The sequence below is a fragment of the Dendropsophus ebraccatus genome, chromosome 7 (genome assembly GCF_027789765.1).
Source record: "Dendropsophus ebraccatus isolate aDenEbr1 chromosome 7, aDenEbr1.pat, whole genome shotgun sequence".
Taxonomy (NCBI): Eukaryota; Metazoa; Chordata; class Amphibia; order Anura; family Hylidae; genus Dendropsophus; species Dendropsophus ebraccatus.
This window is the reverse complement of record NC_091460.1, coordinates 108,102,774-108,117,698: the sequence shown is the minus strand read 5'-3', so window position 1 is coordinate 108,117,698 and position 14,925 is coordinate 108,102,774. Positions and strand designations below refer to the sequence as shown.

Sequence of the window (14,925 nt, the reverse complement as noted above, 5' to 3'; positions counted from 1 at the left end):
AGCCTGTAACTAGTTAAATTTGCAGGATTTTCAACTGTTTTTGATTTCCCATTAAATTTTTTTTTTTTTTTAAATTAGCAAAAGAAACCTGAAGTTCCCTAGTGCTCTAAGCAACTTTACTGTAGCAGAAGTGACTATAGCAGTTGGGGCTATACCAGGCTGTAGTAGAGGTAGATTCCTACCTGTAATTGCTGGCCTGGGCTTTTTTTCTTCTTACAGAGGTATCATTCGCATAGACGCTCCTTTGTCTGCTTCCATGTTGTGGACTACTTGTTTCCATGGTCCTGCTAAAACAGACTCTGCTTCTTAGCATGTTGGTTCCAGGAGCACAATAGGGACACATGCAGTGTAGAGCTTGAACTATAGGGTGCCGTAAAAGTACGGACATGCCCAAAGAAAATTAAAACTGGCAGGTGGTGATGAAACATTATTGGCTTCTATAATCAAAAACTGACTTACTGAACAGCTGATAAACTTTAGAATAAACTCATATGGAAAAGTTGGCTCACCCAGGCGGTCAGTGGCTGCAGCAGTGTCCTGCCTGACTACAAAACCCAAAAGCGTCTGCTCTGCAGAGACATAGTAGTGGGATACCAGTGGTGGCGTATGAGTCAGAGGCGTATTTAGCTCCGGTTCATCCATTTGGTTAGTTAGGACTCCGAAGGGCTGCATCCAACTTCTTCAGCCACCGGTATTCAAATGCCACATGCTCCGGTTCAGACTAACCTGAGTGTGCTTAAAGGTTGCTTGATATGCTAGTTTTTATGATATATATTGTGCCATTGTAGTATTCTTTCCAGGGAAAAGAAAAGTTATTCTTAGGTTTTAGAACACATGGCATTATTGGGCAACCTCCAAGCTGCTGAATGTGCTCCCAGTAGTAAACATCATATGCCATGTACCATCTCTGTGTGTAACAGTGCCACTATTTAGACTCGCAAAGCTCATCGAGCACATAAATACACATATTCAATACGGCTGCGGTAGATATGTGAGGAGGCAGATGTTCATCTTGGTCATGTTGTTCATTGCATAGTTTTGAACTTAAACATGCAGTGGAGTAGGTGATCTTTGGACCATTTGTGAATACGTGATATGAGGTAAAACCTTTAAAAATATATATTTCTTTTCTATAAGAACTACAGCTTCAAGAAAGCACAATGTAATATATAGAAATTATTTTCTTATCAGATTTTTTTTTTTTTTGTACATAGTCAGTAGTAGCACATTGTAGTCTATCCGCTAGGCCGTAAGTATTAAAGGATTTTGCTCCTACATTTTAAAACTTAGAAAAAAAAATTAACTTTTTAGAAAAAAACATAGTTTTGAATTACTATATTCTGACTATTATAACCTTGTCATTTTTCATCTATGGAGAAGTATAAGGACTTATTTTTGTACTATAGTTTTTAACAGCTTTGGATTCAGTTTCATCCGATAGATGATATGAGCAAAAATCTGTGATTCTCGCACTGTGTTATTTTTCATTTACGCCGATCACCATGCAGGATCAATTTTAGTTTATTTTAATAATTCAGACAATTCAGCACTTGGCGATACCAAACGTTTTTTGTTGTTTTTTTTTTTTTTTTTGTTAAAATGTGACAAACTTTTATCAGGAAAGGATTTTTTTTTTTTTTTTTTGTTCTTTTGTACCAAAAACTTATTTTTAAATTTTTTTAAAGACGTCCTAGGGGACTATAATAAGCAACCATTGGATTGCACATAATAAATGCTGTGCTTCTGCATAGAATTGCTAAGTTAGATCAGTGCTCTGCTGAGGCAAACTCAAACAGCAGAGACTCCATGACTGTCAAAGAAGGTGTAAGGCAGGGGTGGGGAACCTCCGGCCCGCGGGCCGCATCCGGCCCCTGACACCTCCGGATGTGGCCCGCGGCTCCCCTGTGACATGCGCCGCTCTGGAGGAGAAGGAGCCGACACACACGGCATCCTCCTGTGTCAGTGACAGCTGCCAGGAGGATGCTGTGAGTGCCGGCTCCTTCTCCTCAGAGCGGTGCACATCTTCTGACTCCTCCTGTGACGTGCGCCGCGCTGGTGAGGCAGGAGCTGGCACAGACACAGGAAGATGTGTTGTATGCCGGCTCCTGCCTCACCAGCGCGGCGCACGTCTTCTGACTCCTGCGGGCCGCGCGCGATGACGTCATTTCATCGCGCGCCGCCTGCAGGAGAAGACCGGCACAGAAGAGAGGAGGGAGAAGAGGACCTGGACAGCGTGGGAGCGGAGGAAAGGTGAGTGGGATGTTTATTTTTTTCATTTGGGGCAGACACTGGGGGTTAACTAGGCCACCAGGGACATGACTGGGGGGGGGGGGGGGGTAACAAGGCCACCAGGGACATGACTGGGGGGTTAACAAGGCCACCAGGGACATGACTGGGGGGGGGGGGTTAACTAGGCTACCAGGGACATGACTGGGGGGTTAACTAGGCTACCAGGGACATGACTGGGGGGGTTAACTAGGCCACCAGGGACATGACTGAGGAGTTAACTAGGCCACCAGGGACATGACTGAGGAGTTAACTAGGCCACCAGGGACATGACTGAGGAGTTAACTAGGCCACCAGGGACATGACTGAGGAGTTAACGAGGCCACCAGGGACATGACTGAGGAGTTAACTAGGCCACCAGGGACATGACTGAGGAGTTAACTAGGCCACCAGGGACATGACTGAGGAGTTAACTAGGCCACCAGGGACATGACTGAGGAGTTAACTAGGCCACCAGGGACATGACTGAGGAGTTAACTAGGCCACCAGGGACATGACTGAGGAGTTAACTAGGCTACCAGGGACATGACTGGGGGGGTTAACTAGGCCACGAGGGACATGACTGAGGAGTTAACTAGGCCACCAGGGACATGACTGAGGAGTTAACTAGGCCACCAGGGACATGACTGAGGAGTTAACTAGGCCACCAGGGACATGACTGGGGGGGTTAACTAGGCCACCAGGGACATGACTGAGGAGTTAACTAGGCCACCAGGGACATGACTGAGGAGTTAACTAGGCTACCAGGGACGTGACTGAGGAGTTAACTAGGCCACCAGGGACATGACTGGGGGGGTTAACTAGGCCACCAGGGACATGACTGAGGAGTTAACTAGGCTACCAGGGACATGACTGGGGGGGTTAACTAGGCCACGAGGGACATGACTGAGGAGTTAACTAGGCTACCAGGGACATGACTGAGGAGTTAACTAGGCTACCAGGGACATGACTGGGGGGGTTAACTAGGCCACGAGGGACATGACTGAGGAGTTAACTAGGCCACCAGGGACATGACTGAGGAGTTAACTAGGCTACCAGGGACATGACTGAGGAGTTAACTAGGCCACCAGGGACATGACTGGGGGGTTAACTAGGCCACCAGGGACATGACTGGGGGGGTTAACTAGGCCACAAGGGACATGACTGAGGAGTTAACTAGGCCACCAGGGACATGACTGAGGAGTTAACTAGGCCACCAGGGACATGACTGAGGAGTTAACTAGGCCACCAGGGACATGACTGAGGAGTTAACTAGGCTACCAGGGACATGACTGGGGGGGTTAACTAGGCCACGAGGGACATGACTGAGGAGTTAACTAGGCCACCAGGGACATGACTGAGGAGTTAACTAGGCCACCAGGGACATGACTGAGGAGTTAACTAGGCCACCAGGGACATGACTGGGGGGGTTAACTAGGCCACCAGGGACATGACTGAGGAGTTAACTAGGCCACCAGGGACATGACTGAGGAGTTAACTAGGCTACCAGGGACATGACTGGGGGGGTTAACTAGGCCACCAGGGACATGACTGGGGGGGTTAACTAGGCCACCAGGGACATGACTGAGGAGTTAACTAGGCTACCAGGGACATGACTGTGGGGGTTAACTAGGCCACGAGGGACATGACTGAGGAGTTAACTAGGCTACCAGGGACATGACTGAGGAGTTAACTAGGCTACCAGGGACATGACTGGGGGGGTTAACTAGGCCACGAGGGACATGACTGAGGAGTTAACTAGGCCACCAGGGACATGACTGAGGAGTTAACTAGGCTACCAGGGACATGACTGAGGAGTTAACTAGGCCACCAGGGACATGACTGGGGGGTTAACTAGGCCACCAGGGACATGACTGGGGGGGTTAACTAGGCCACGAGGGACATGACTGAGGAGTTAACTAGGCCACCAGGGACATGACTGAGGGGTTAACTAGGCTACCAGGGACATGACTGAGGAGTTAACTAGGCTACCAGGGACATGACTGGGGGGGTTAACTAGGCCACCAGGGACATGGCTGGGGGGTTAACTAGGCTACCAGGGGCATCACTAAGGATTCAAATCAGGTACAAGGGGCATCACAGAGGGTTAACTACAATAGCAGGGGCATTAGGGGAACAATACTTTGCCTTGTTCGGGTGCTGCAAACCCCCGCTACTAACTGCCGCGCACGGTATAACATTGAGTGCGGCCCTCGAATGATTTTATTAAGGCCCGACTGGCCCTCGACATGGAAAAGGTTCCCCACCCCTGGTGTAAGGTATAACCCTCTGGCACCCTGTTTATTTTGCTGTGGCGGTGCTGATCAATCCTGACAGGTCTGGCACCTGTTAGGTCACTCTTTGCATCCCACGTAACATACAGCTGACACCTACTGCATTTAGCGCAGGTTCAGCTCCTGAGCTGTCATAAAAAGGCATATCAGCGGCCGTTCAAGGGAATCAATCAACACCAAAACACCCATGAAACTACACATATAGTGTAATAAAGTATCCAGCACTGTTTGCTAACATGTAACTGACTGCTCTGAGCCTTCCTTATATCCCCTGAAAATTAACTTTGTAAATGGCCTGCACTGTATGAAAATTACCCTTAGCTATGCATCGGGGCAGTCCTGTTTCCCAATATCCCCTGGTGGGGCACTCAAGTTGGCTGTAATCCTGAGTCTTTGGGAGAGTAGGCACTCGGAGACTTTGAGAATCACTCCCAGAGAGGTGTGATTACAGCCAACTCAAGCTCCCCACCTGTGACTAGTTCAGCACTGAGGACTACCTACATGCATATCTGAGGGAAACGTAAAGGGGAACTCCAGGTAGAGGTAAAAAAAAAAAAAGAAACTTCTGCAGAAGCATAATGCATTACTTACCTATCCATCCCAGTTTTGAAACTACCAAAAATCCATTTGTTTGGGGGGGGGGGGGGGGGTGCTCTGTTTTGTGTTTGTTCTTCCTGGTGTGGCATTTCCCAGAATGCAATGCTTTCCCTCAGCTGACCATCACAGCCCCCACCCATTACAATCAGTAACATTAGTGCTGCACCTGCTTCTGGCCAGACAGAGATGGTGAATAACTTGGGATTGGGGGATCCAGCCAAGCCTCCTGTGATATCACACCCTGCCCCCTGTCTGCATCATCAGCCTGTGCTCAGCAAACACACACAACGTGAGACAGAGGCATGGAAGATTTGTCTCCTAGGGGGGGGGGATAGCAGAAGGAGCAGGAGATAATGTAAATTGGCACAAGGGGCCATTTTCTTCACTTCCTGGATTTTTATCAGCTACCAGTGTGGCAGAACCGTACAGATATGGCAATATATTGTATAGACACATCTAAATAACTTTTAATGTACTTTTAATAGAAGACAAGTTTTTCTCATCCGGAGTTCCCCATTAAAAAGTAAATTTTCGGGGGATAGGAGGAAAGCTGGTACCATGATTTAAAACAGTGCTGGAGGATTCATTACACTAAATAGGTTCAAATCCCACCAAGGGCAACATCTTAAAGACTTTGTATGTTCTCTCCGTGTTTGCATGATTTTCCTCTGGGTGCTGCTCCCACAGCCAAAACATACAGATAGGTGGATTAAGATTGTGAGCCCTATTGGGGACAGGGGGCAATAATTGGCAAAACTATGTAAAGTGCTGCGGAATCTGTGTGTGCTATACAAATAAAAGCATTATTATTATTATTATTATTATTATTATTATTATTATTATTATTATTATTTATTGTTATTATTATTATTTATTGTTATTATTATTGTTATTGTTATTATTATTATTATTGTTGTAAAGTTTCATGGGTGATTTTTTTTTTTTTTTTTTTGCATTATTTCAAACATTGGGCTTGGTTAATTTCCCCCTAAAAAATGCTGCAGCACCATTTTTCTCTCCCATTTGTATTATGTTTTATGGTTTATTATATTTAACTTTAAATTTCTCATCTAGTTGTTTGTATCTCACAGGTGTCAGCTGCGATGCATGTTTAAAAGGAAACTTCAGAGGCCGACGATACAAGTGCTTAATCTGCTACGACTACGACTTGTGTGCATCTTGCTATGAAAGTGGCGCAACAACGACAAGGCACACAACTGACCATCCAATGCAGTGCATATTGACAAGGGTAGACTTTGGTAAGAGTTTTCATTAAGAGTTTAATTTAGTTAAGCCCTTTCCATATCCTATTACTTGTCCAACATTTTTCAATGTAATGTATTACATAAAGGTTTCTATAATATAGCACAAATCATTTTTTTGAAAAAAGACTTTACTGACATCCTTAAAATCTTTTTTTTACTGTTAGGCTGTGTGATTCCATTTTTTTGTGATGTTAAAGGGTTCCAAAACTTGACAACTTACGGTTCAAAGAACAACTGTAATTAGGCCAGTGAATTAAATAGAACAGCCTGGGCCTTTTTTTCAGCTGATTACATAATATCCCCCAAAATATCAAAATTTAAAAAGACTTTTTTTTTTTTTTTTTTTTTTTGTAGCCCCAAAAAAAACATCTCAAGTTGTTTTTTTTTAAGTGACCCAAATGCAAAAAGCAGGTTTGTGGACCTTTGTGCCTGTAAAATTTGAAGTTTTTAGAGGGTGAAAATGAGCCTCCATAAACATTGTTTATGAACATTGTTTATGTTTGTCAACAATAGTTATATACCTTTTTTTATGTTTAACCCCCTCACGTCAGCCATACGACCAATACACATTTCTACTGCTTGGCGCGTCAGCAGGAGGAACGTATATAATGTTCCTGGCGTAGCGGGCTGCTTCAGTGTGATCGTCCCTGCACATATAAATGTGCCAGGAGCCAGGGATAATGACAGGCCACGATCACACAGCTACCTGCCATTAAAATATTGTGGTCTGTAGAGATTGTGGCGCTTAAGGGTGTCCGTTGCAGGAGGAGTACCTGTCACTGACTGATTGGGACTCCTGCAGTGCAGTTGTAGTGTGTAGTCGAAGTGTGCGTGATTGTCGGTTCTATTAAAATCTATTAAAATAGTTATTTTTCCTGCACAGTGAACAGCGTAAACCAAATGAGGGGAAAAAACACCAGGATTGCTCATTTTTACTATTATATATTAGAAAAAATAAATAAAAAGCGATCAAAAATTTTCATTTATACCAATAAAAGCTATAGATCATGGTACAAAAAATGAGCCCCAACCAGTCCTGTAGGTGAAAACATAAAAGCTCTATGGCTCTTAGAAGTTAAGGAGGAGAGCGCTGCTTCGTGGTGACCTGGACAATACAGGCATCAATGACCTTTGATCAATAACCAATGAATGGGTTAAAGTCCTCAGATGCTTCTACTTCCAGATTGGGGAAGTGTACAATATTTACAATATTCTTCTTGTTAGACTCTGAGACTATATTTTCACTTGAAATGTACAAATACCCCCCAAAAATACAACCATTAGTTTCTCACACATTGTTATTTTCAGCCTGAAAATTAAAGGGGAACTATCAGCAGGTTAGACGGATCTAACCTGCAGATAGCTCCGTAGTGGGCATGGGACACTGAGAAAGAAGGCATGTCTCTTACTTTCATCCTTGGCACCATTTCCGTGCTGTTTGTTCTGAGTCCTCTGCCCAGTAAGCCGTTAGGAGCACTGATGGTGTAGCGACCCCCTCCATTGATAGTCATTAGAAGTGGCGAGCCGGTGGGCGCCATAGCCCTGCCCCTGTGCGCGATCTGCCCCCTAATGCTTATCAATGGAGGGGGTAGGCCGGAACAGTGCTCAAAGGGCGGTAGCCGCGTCCCCAGGGCTCCTTACTGCTTACCGGGCAGGGGATTTCACAGATTAACAGCACTAGGGAGCTGTCGGTAAGTTAGATTTGTCTAAGGGTGCCTTTACACAAGAGAGATTTATCTGACAGATTTTTGAAGCCAAAGCCAGGAACAGACTATAAACAGAGAACAGGGAAGACAGATTACTCCTCTTTTCATATCCATTCCTGGCTTTGGCTTCAAAAATGTCAGATAAATCGCTCTGTGTAAAGGCACTCTAACCTGATAGTCCTCCTTTTAAGGGTCGAGTTGTATTTTGGCATAAACAACCCAAGATATAGCCCAAAAAGAGCCACTAGCTTTTGCTACAGGTTGAAAAGTACATTAAAATACATTAAAAAAGCTGTATTTGGCAGCTAAAAAAAAAAAAAAAGTCCAAAATTGTTTAGAAAAAAAGAATGTTTTTAAATATGGCGCACAAAACAAGATCTACGCATAGTTAATAGGAATCTTTAAATGAACACTGTCATTACCAATGAATAATGTTAAAGCTGCAGGGGAGGTTATATACTACATCTTTACATTTTACGTAATTTATCTTTTTTTTTTTTTGCCTGCTTTCTATATGAAAAAAAATCAGCCACTAGGTGTCTCACTAACTGGAAAACTGCAGCCGAGGCTCAGTTACCAAGTCTTTGGTAAGAGCAAAAAAAAAAAAAAAGTTTTAAATGCAGGAAGTGAAGTCGGCTGTCCCTCTGCTTGGCTCAGGCTGGCCCAGTAAAGATGAATGCTACATACCGCTGTACACTGCTGCAGCAGAGTAATTTAACTGATCTAAGGGCCTGTCCACCAGCTCAGAGTGAAATGCAGAAGCATGAGCAGCACAATGGGGCACTAAATGGACTACTGGAGCTGTGAAGTTAAGATCAGTACAGACTGTATACATAGCATACAAAAGGCAGACATTAAAGGAGAAGTCCGGTGATTTTAAATAACAGACAGGCTGCAGGAGGGGACACAGTAATGAAGCACCACTTACCTCTTCCCGTGGCCACGATGCGCCAGCTTACCTCCCGAGTTGTGATGATGTGTGACCGCCCGCTCAGCCAATCAGTGACTGCAGTGGTCCCCCCCCCCCTTCATTGACTGGATGAGTGGGCTGTCAATCTGCTGGGTCATGATGTCGGCAGAGAGTCCTAGAGTGGTGATCCAGTGCTGGAGAGGCACGGGGAAAGGTGAGTAGTATTGGTTATTATGTTCCCTCCCCTGCTGTTTCAAAAAATCTTTAAAGCGCCAGACATCTCCCTTAAAGGGAACCTGTCACCCCCCCTGTTCCGGGGCAGAGCCCGGCCGACCCCCTGGTGGAGATCCTTATACTTACCCCATGCGCGAAGTCCCGCTCCTGGACCAGCTCCCTTGCAAAGATATCGCTGTCGGTAGCCCAGCGTGCGCTCATCAGAGAATGACGGCTCCATTCATTATCTATGAGCGTCGGACTCATCTCAGACTCATCGTCTTCTGACGGCGGCCAGTGCAGGTCCTTCCTTATGGTGCGTTTACACAGACAGATTTATCTGACAGATTTTGAAAGCCAAAGCCAGGAATGGATTTGAAAAGAGGTGAAATCTCAGTCTTTCCTTTATGACATGTTCTCTGTTTATAGTCTGTTCCTGGCTTTGGCCTTAAAATCTGCCAGATAAATCTATCTGTGTAAACGCACCATTAGTCTGCAGCAATATCTTTTGGTGTTGCTGAAATTCGGGTGGTGGGGAGGAAGGCAGGGAGGCAAAAACAGAAAAAAATTAGCTCGTCATTAAAGGGAACCAATCACTTAAAAAACGCATGTAAAGCTATGGGAATGTGCTGTAGCAGCACCCAGCACACTTCCCAAACATGCTTTTATACCCCCCGTCCCTGCAATGTACAAGCCAAAAACGTACTTTATAAACTCGGCGCCCTGTATGTAAATTACCCCCAAGTAGTCCTCTGGGCGGGGAGCTGCGGGCAAGTAGTCACGGTCCCTGGGCGTTCTGCAGTGCTAATCACGCCCCTCTGGGCGTGATTAGCCTGCATAATTGTGGCGGCGTCACTGGAGGCGCGCTGTCTCTAACGTTAGCACGCCTACGTTCTTGCTGTGCCGCTAATGCGCAGTACAGCGGGTCCGGTCTGCGCCGTACTGCGCACGTGCAGAAAGCCTCAAACTCATTGCTGGAGATCCGGCAATGAGTTCGAGGCTATTTTGCACCTACGCAGTACGGCGCAGACCGGACCCGCTGTACTGCGCATGAGCGGCACAGCATGAACTTAGGCGTGCTGACGTTAGAGACAGCGCGCCTCCGATGACGCCGCCACAATTATGCAGGCTAATCACGCCCAGAGGGGCGTGATTAGCACTGCAGAAGGCCCAGGGACCGTGACTACTTGCCCGCAGCTCCCCGCCCAGAGGACTACTTGGGGGTAATTTACATACAGGGCGCAGAGTTTATAAAGTTTTTGGCTTGTACATTGCAGGGACGGGGGGTGTAGAAGCATGTTTGGGAAGTGTGCTGGGTGCTGCTACAGCACATTCCAATAGCTTTACATGCGTTTTTTAAGTGATTGGTTCCCTTTAAGGCTAGTGTTGAGAGAACTTGCCAAACTGTTTGGGTGTGGCAGCATTCTCCAAACTCAAACCTTCAGCATTTGATTCCCAGCATCTGGAGAAGTTGGATGCAGCCCTAGGGCTGCCAGGAAAACTTGGATACTGCCATTGGTCATTGACTTTGTTTTCATGGCAGTCCTAGGGCATCCAACTTTCCCAAATGCTGTGAGTCAAATGCTGAATGTTGTTGTATCCAAACAGTTCAACAAGTCCTCTCGACACAAAGACCTTTTTAGGCCTGTATATTAGGGGGTTAGGCAGTTGCCCAGATATGTCCAGACCACTGCTAGACCCTGTACGATGTAACCTGTAACAATACACGAACAAGAACACGAAAGCCTTGTGGGAAATAAATGTACATGGAAGGGAAAATGCAGCGAATAAGAATAGATATGTTGTTCCATTCTGCAGATTGTGATTGCATCCTGCTTGTGAATATTGTATGTGTTTAGAGTCTATTATTACATTGTGTTCAGCTTCTATAGCGGATATTTGTTTTCTTCACAGACTTATACTATGGTGGGGAAGCTTTCTCTGTCGAGCAGCCACAGTCTTTTACTTGTCCTTATTGTGGTAAAATGGGTTATACCGAGACTTCTTTACAAGAGCATGTGACTTCAGAGCACGCAGAAACCTCAACAGAAGTGGTAAGTGAATCAGAGCGGTATCTAACAAGGTTGACGATCATCCGATGTAAATTCATTGGAAACACTTTTCCATAGATTGCCTTGGTTTCTTTTAAGTAGCTTTTAGGGTCCGCTTACACGTACCTTATCAACAGTGGATTTCACACTGTATGTTTCTCATAGTGAAATCAGTTATACTGCTGATTACTATTAAAGTCTAATGGTACTTTTACATGGAGCGATAATTCGCACGATTAACGATTCCGAATGAATGATGTTTTTCATAACGATTGGCGTTTTTCAAAACGAGTTTTCCGTACAATATATCGTTCCGTCTAAACGCTGATTGTTATAAAAAAAACGCAGCATAAGGCCCTCTACTCTCGCAGCATATTTTCATTCATTGATTTGCTAAGGGGGGAACCCAGGAGCACCACCTTTTATTATTTCTTAATAGGGAATTCTGGTAAAATGGTTTTCTTTCAAATCAACTGGTGTCAGAAAGTTATATAGGTTTGTAAGTACTTCTGTTTAAAAATCTCAAATCTTATAGTATCAGCTGCTGTATGTCCTGCAGGAAGTGGTGGATTATTTTCAGTCTGACACAGTGCTCTCTGCTGCCACCTTTGTCCATAACAGGAACTGTCCAGAGCAGGAAAGGTTATCTGTGGGGACGTACTACTGCTCTGGACAGTTTCTGACATGGACAGAAATGGCAGCAGAGAGCACTGTGTCAGGCTGGAAAGAATACACCACTTTCTGCAGGACATACAGCAGCAAATCTCTAACTCTGACATCAGTTCATTTGAAAGAAAAAAGTAGCTGGAGCAGCCCATTTAACATCACTCTATTTAAGTTTTACAAGGCTATGGTACTATAGTCGCGCAGCGAAATGAAAATCCGCCAGAATGGCATGCTATAGACTTTAATAGTAATCAGTATGGCAGTGGAAATTAGCTGTAATACAGTACTTGTGAGTGGACCCTTACTCTGCAAATATTGGAGTCAAAGTACGGAATTTATAAGCAAAGAGACTATCTAAAAGTTTAAAGAGGTTATCCAGGATTCTAAAACTGCACCACCCCTGTCATCAGATTTTGTGTGGTATTGCAATTTAGCTCCATCAATGGAACTGAGATTTTAAACCTCACCCAAACTGAGAACAGGAGCTGTTTTTGCAAGAAAGCAGCCGTGATTTTTCTAAGCCTGGATAACAATTTTTAAATTAACTAAACATTACTGACCTGTGACCTGCTGTACCACCAAGTGGCGGCTACAGCCAACCACCGGCCACAGCAGTGAAGCTAGTGTGCACAATGTGCCTGTGCTGAGGCCAGTGATTGTCTGCAGGGATCATGTCCTGGTATGTCATCGCTCCGGTGCAGGAGCAGCAGGTAAGGCTGGGTTGACACAATGTTTTTGTAATCTGTTCTTTTTTCCCCATACATTTTTGCATTTTTCCATTGACTTCCATTGTTAAAAAAAAAACAACAGATCAAAATGCATCCACTTTTTTAACGTACACAAAAACATACTTGCCCTTATTTTTGTGTCCCCTAAAAAAACCAATGTGTTTTGATCCCTCTTTTATCTATAATGGAAGTAAATGGAAAAACAGATCAAAACAGATGCACAAACCGGATGAAAAAAAACGGATTGCAAAAATGTAGTGTGAACCCAGCCCAAGTAATGGTAAAAAAAAAAAAAAAAAAGTTCTACAGCTAGTTTAATTTCCCAAACTCCTGAACCACATCCTTAAAACCCTAGGAAACACAGGAAACTAATGTATTTAATGTAATTAGAAATGTATCCAAATGTATCCAATTAAATGGATACATGTCTACAGTGACTCAGTAGTAAAGGCTGCAATGTGTCTAGATTTACTATAGCTTTGTTATGTGAAAAGTTATATTGTTCAGTTATGTGATGCTAGTATAATTGCAGCTCTATAACTCTATTTGTATCTTTACAGATTTGCCCAATTTGTGCAGCATTACCAGGGGGAGATCCAAATCACGTCACAGATGATTTTGCTGCCCATCTTACACTTGAACACAGAGCTCCCAGGGATCTAATATCCTTTTTGGTTTCATGTTTATTAGTAATCTGAATTCTTGATGCATTAACACTGGAATGTTATCAAATTGTTATCATCTTATCATTAAAGGTTAGTAATATATGCTATCAAAGCATTGGTATCACCGCATATTATCAAACATACACAGGTCCAGACCAAATAAGTATGGTCAGTGCACAAAAAATTAGACCTTTTTAAAAAATGTACTTTTAACACGGTTACAAATTATAAAAGCACTTCCTGTATAAATACTCAGAATAAATAAATAATTCACTGCCAATGAGATATAAACGGGGAGAGGGTTTTTGTCTTTAAACCGTTCACCCTGCAGTAAAACTGACATGTTATCTATGTTCCTCATCCTAGTACAGTTACAATAATAGGCAATATATAGAACTAATTCTACTTTACGAATTTTAAAAAATTTAAACCTTTTTTTAAAAAAAAACTAAACGTGTTTAAAAAAAAAATTTCATGCAACCAAACATCAGCAATTTCCTCTTTCTGCACTTACACTTACTGTGTAGATCAAGAATGTGATAATTTATGAGTTTAGGTGATTCCGCACATAGCAATAGCAAATGTGTGGTTTTTTTTTTTTTAATAAAAGGGGGGGGGGGAGGATTTAAATGTTTATTATTGCATGGGATTTGTTTTTTTTTGTTTTTTTATATACACTAATTTGTAGTCTTCCTAGGGGACTCATCAACAATACCATGATTGCGCCTAGGGATCAATGCAGTACATATGGCTGTAAGTTAGTACTGATTTTGCTTTAAGTTAGTAGGTCCAAAAGATGCCACTGAAGTTAGTAAAATCAGCTGCAGGTTGCCATCCTGGGGTCCGCACCTCACACCACACGGGGTCTGCTGCTGATACCACAGGGGACATCACAGGGATATGGGGTCCGAACCAAACACCTTTTATAGAATCTGCTGCTTATACCACAGGGACATCACAGGGATATGGGGTCCGCACCTCAAGCCTTACAGGATCTGCTGCTGATACCACAGGGGACATCACAGGGAAGCTTACAGCTCAGCCTCACCCTCCCAAAGGAATGATGCATGCCAGAATATCGCTTTAACTAAATTATGAAATATCTTTACACACAGTACAGTTTGTGCTACACATTTAGAACATGTTGAGAGTTTTTTAATCTGTAAAATTGCTGCTCGATGATGAAGCTTTTAGCTGCTTTATATGTACTGGTTTAAACGTAACCCCTTCCCTCAGAAGAGCGTAAATGTATGTTCTAATGGGGGGGGGCTTCAGAGAGGGGTTACCCGGGACCGCAGCTGTTAGCGGGCACAGTCCGATCGCTGCGCTTGCTAATTAGACATTAAAATGCAGCTGTCAAAACTGACAGCTGCATTTAAATGTCTTATGTGCCCCTATCTCTGGTGTCTAGTGGGGGCATCTTCCCTCCACGGTCGCATCACACTGACACTGAGCAATACAGCACCGATCAGTGCTGTATTATATACACAGCATTGATCTCTAAATGATCAGTGCTGTCTATATAGAAGTCCCCCAGGGGGACTAAAAGTTAAAGTATACCAATC

The 14,925-nt window shown here is 43.9% G+C and overlaps 1 protein-coding gene across 1 annotated transcript in view; it reads left to right on the top strand.

The window, feature by feature from the left end:
- KCMF1 (potassium channel modulatory factor 1) overlaps window positions 1-14,925 on the top strand; it is a 53,648-nt gene that overhangs the window by 22,993 nt on the left and 15,730 nt on the right. The window contains exons 2-4 of the mRNA XM_069978114.1: window positions 6,248-6,415; window positions 11,165-11,304; window positions 13,256-13,357. Coding sequence (XP_069834215.1) covers window positions 6,248-6,415; window positions 11,165-11,304; window positions 13,256-13,357 — 410 coding nt within the window. The remainder of the gene's footprint in view (window positions 1-6,247; window positions 6,416-11,164; window positions 11,305-13,255; window positions 13,358-14,925) is intronic.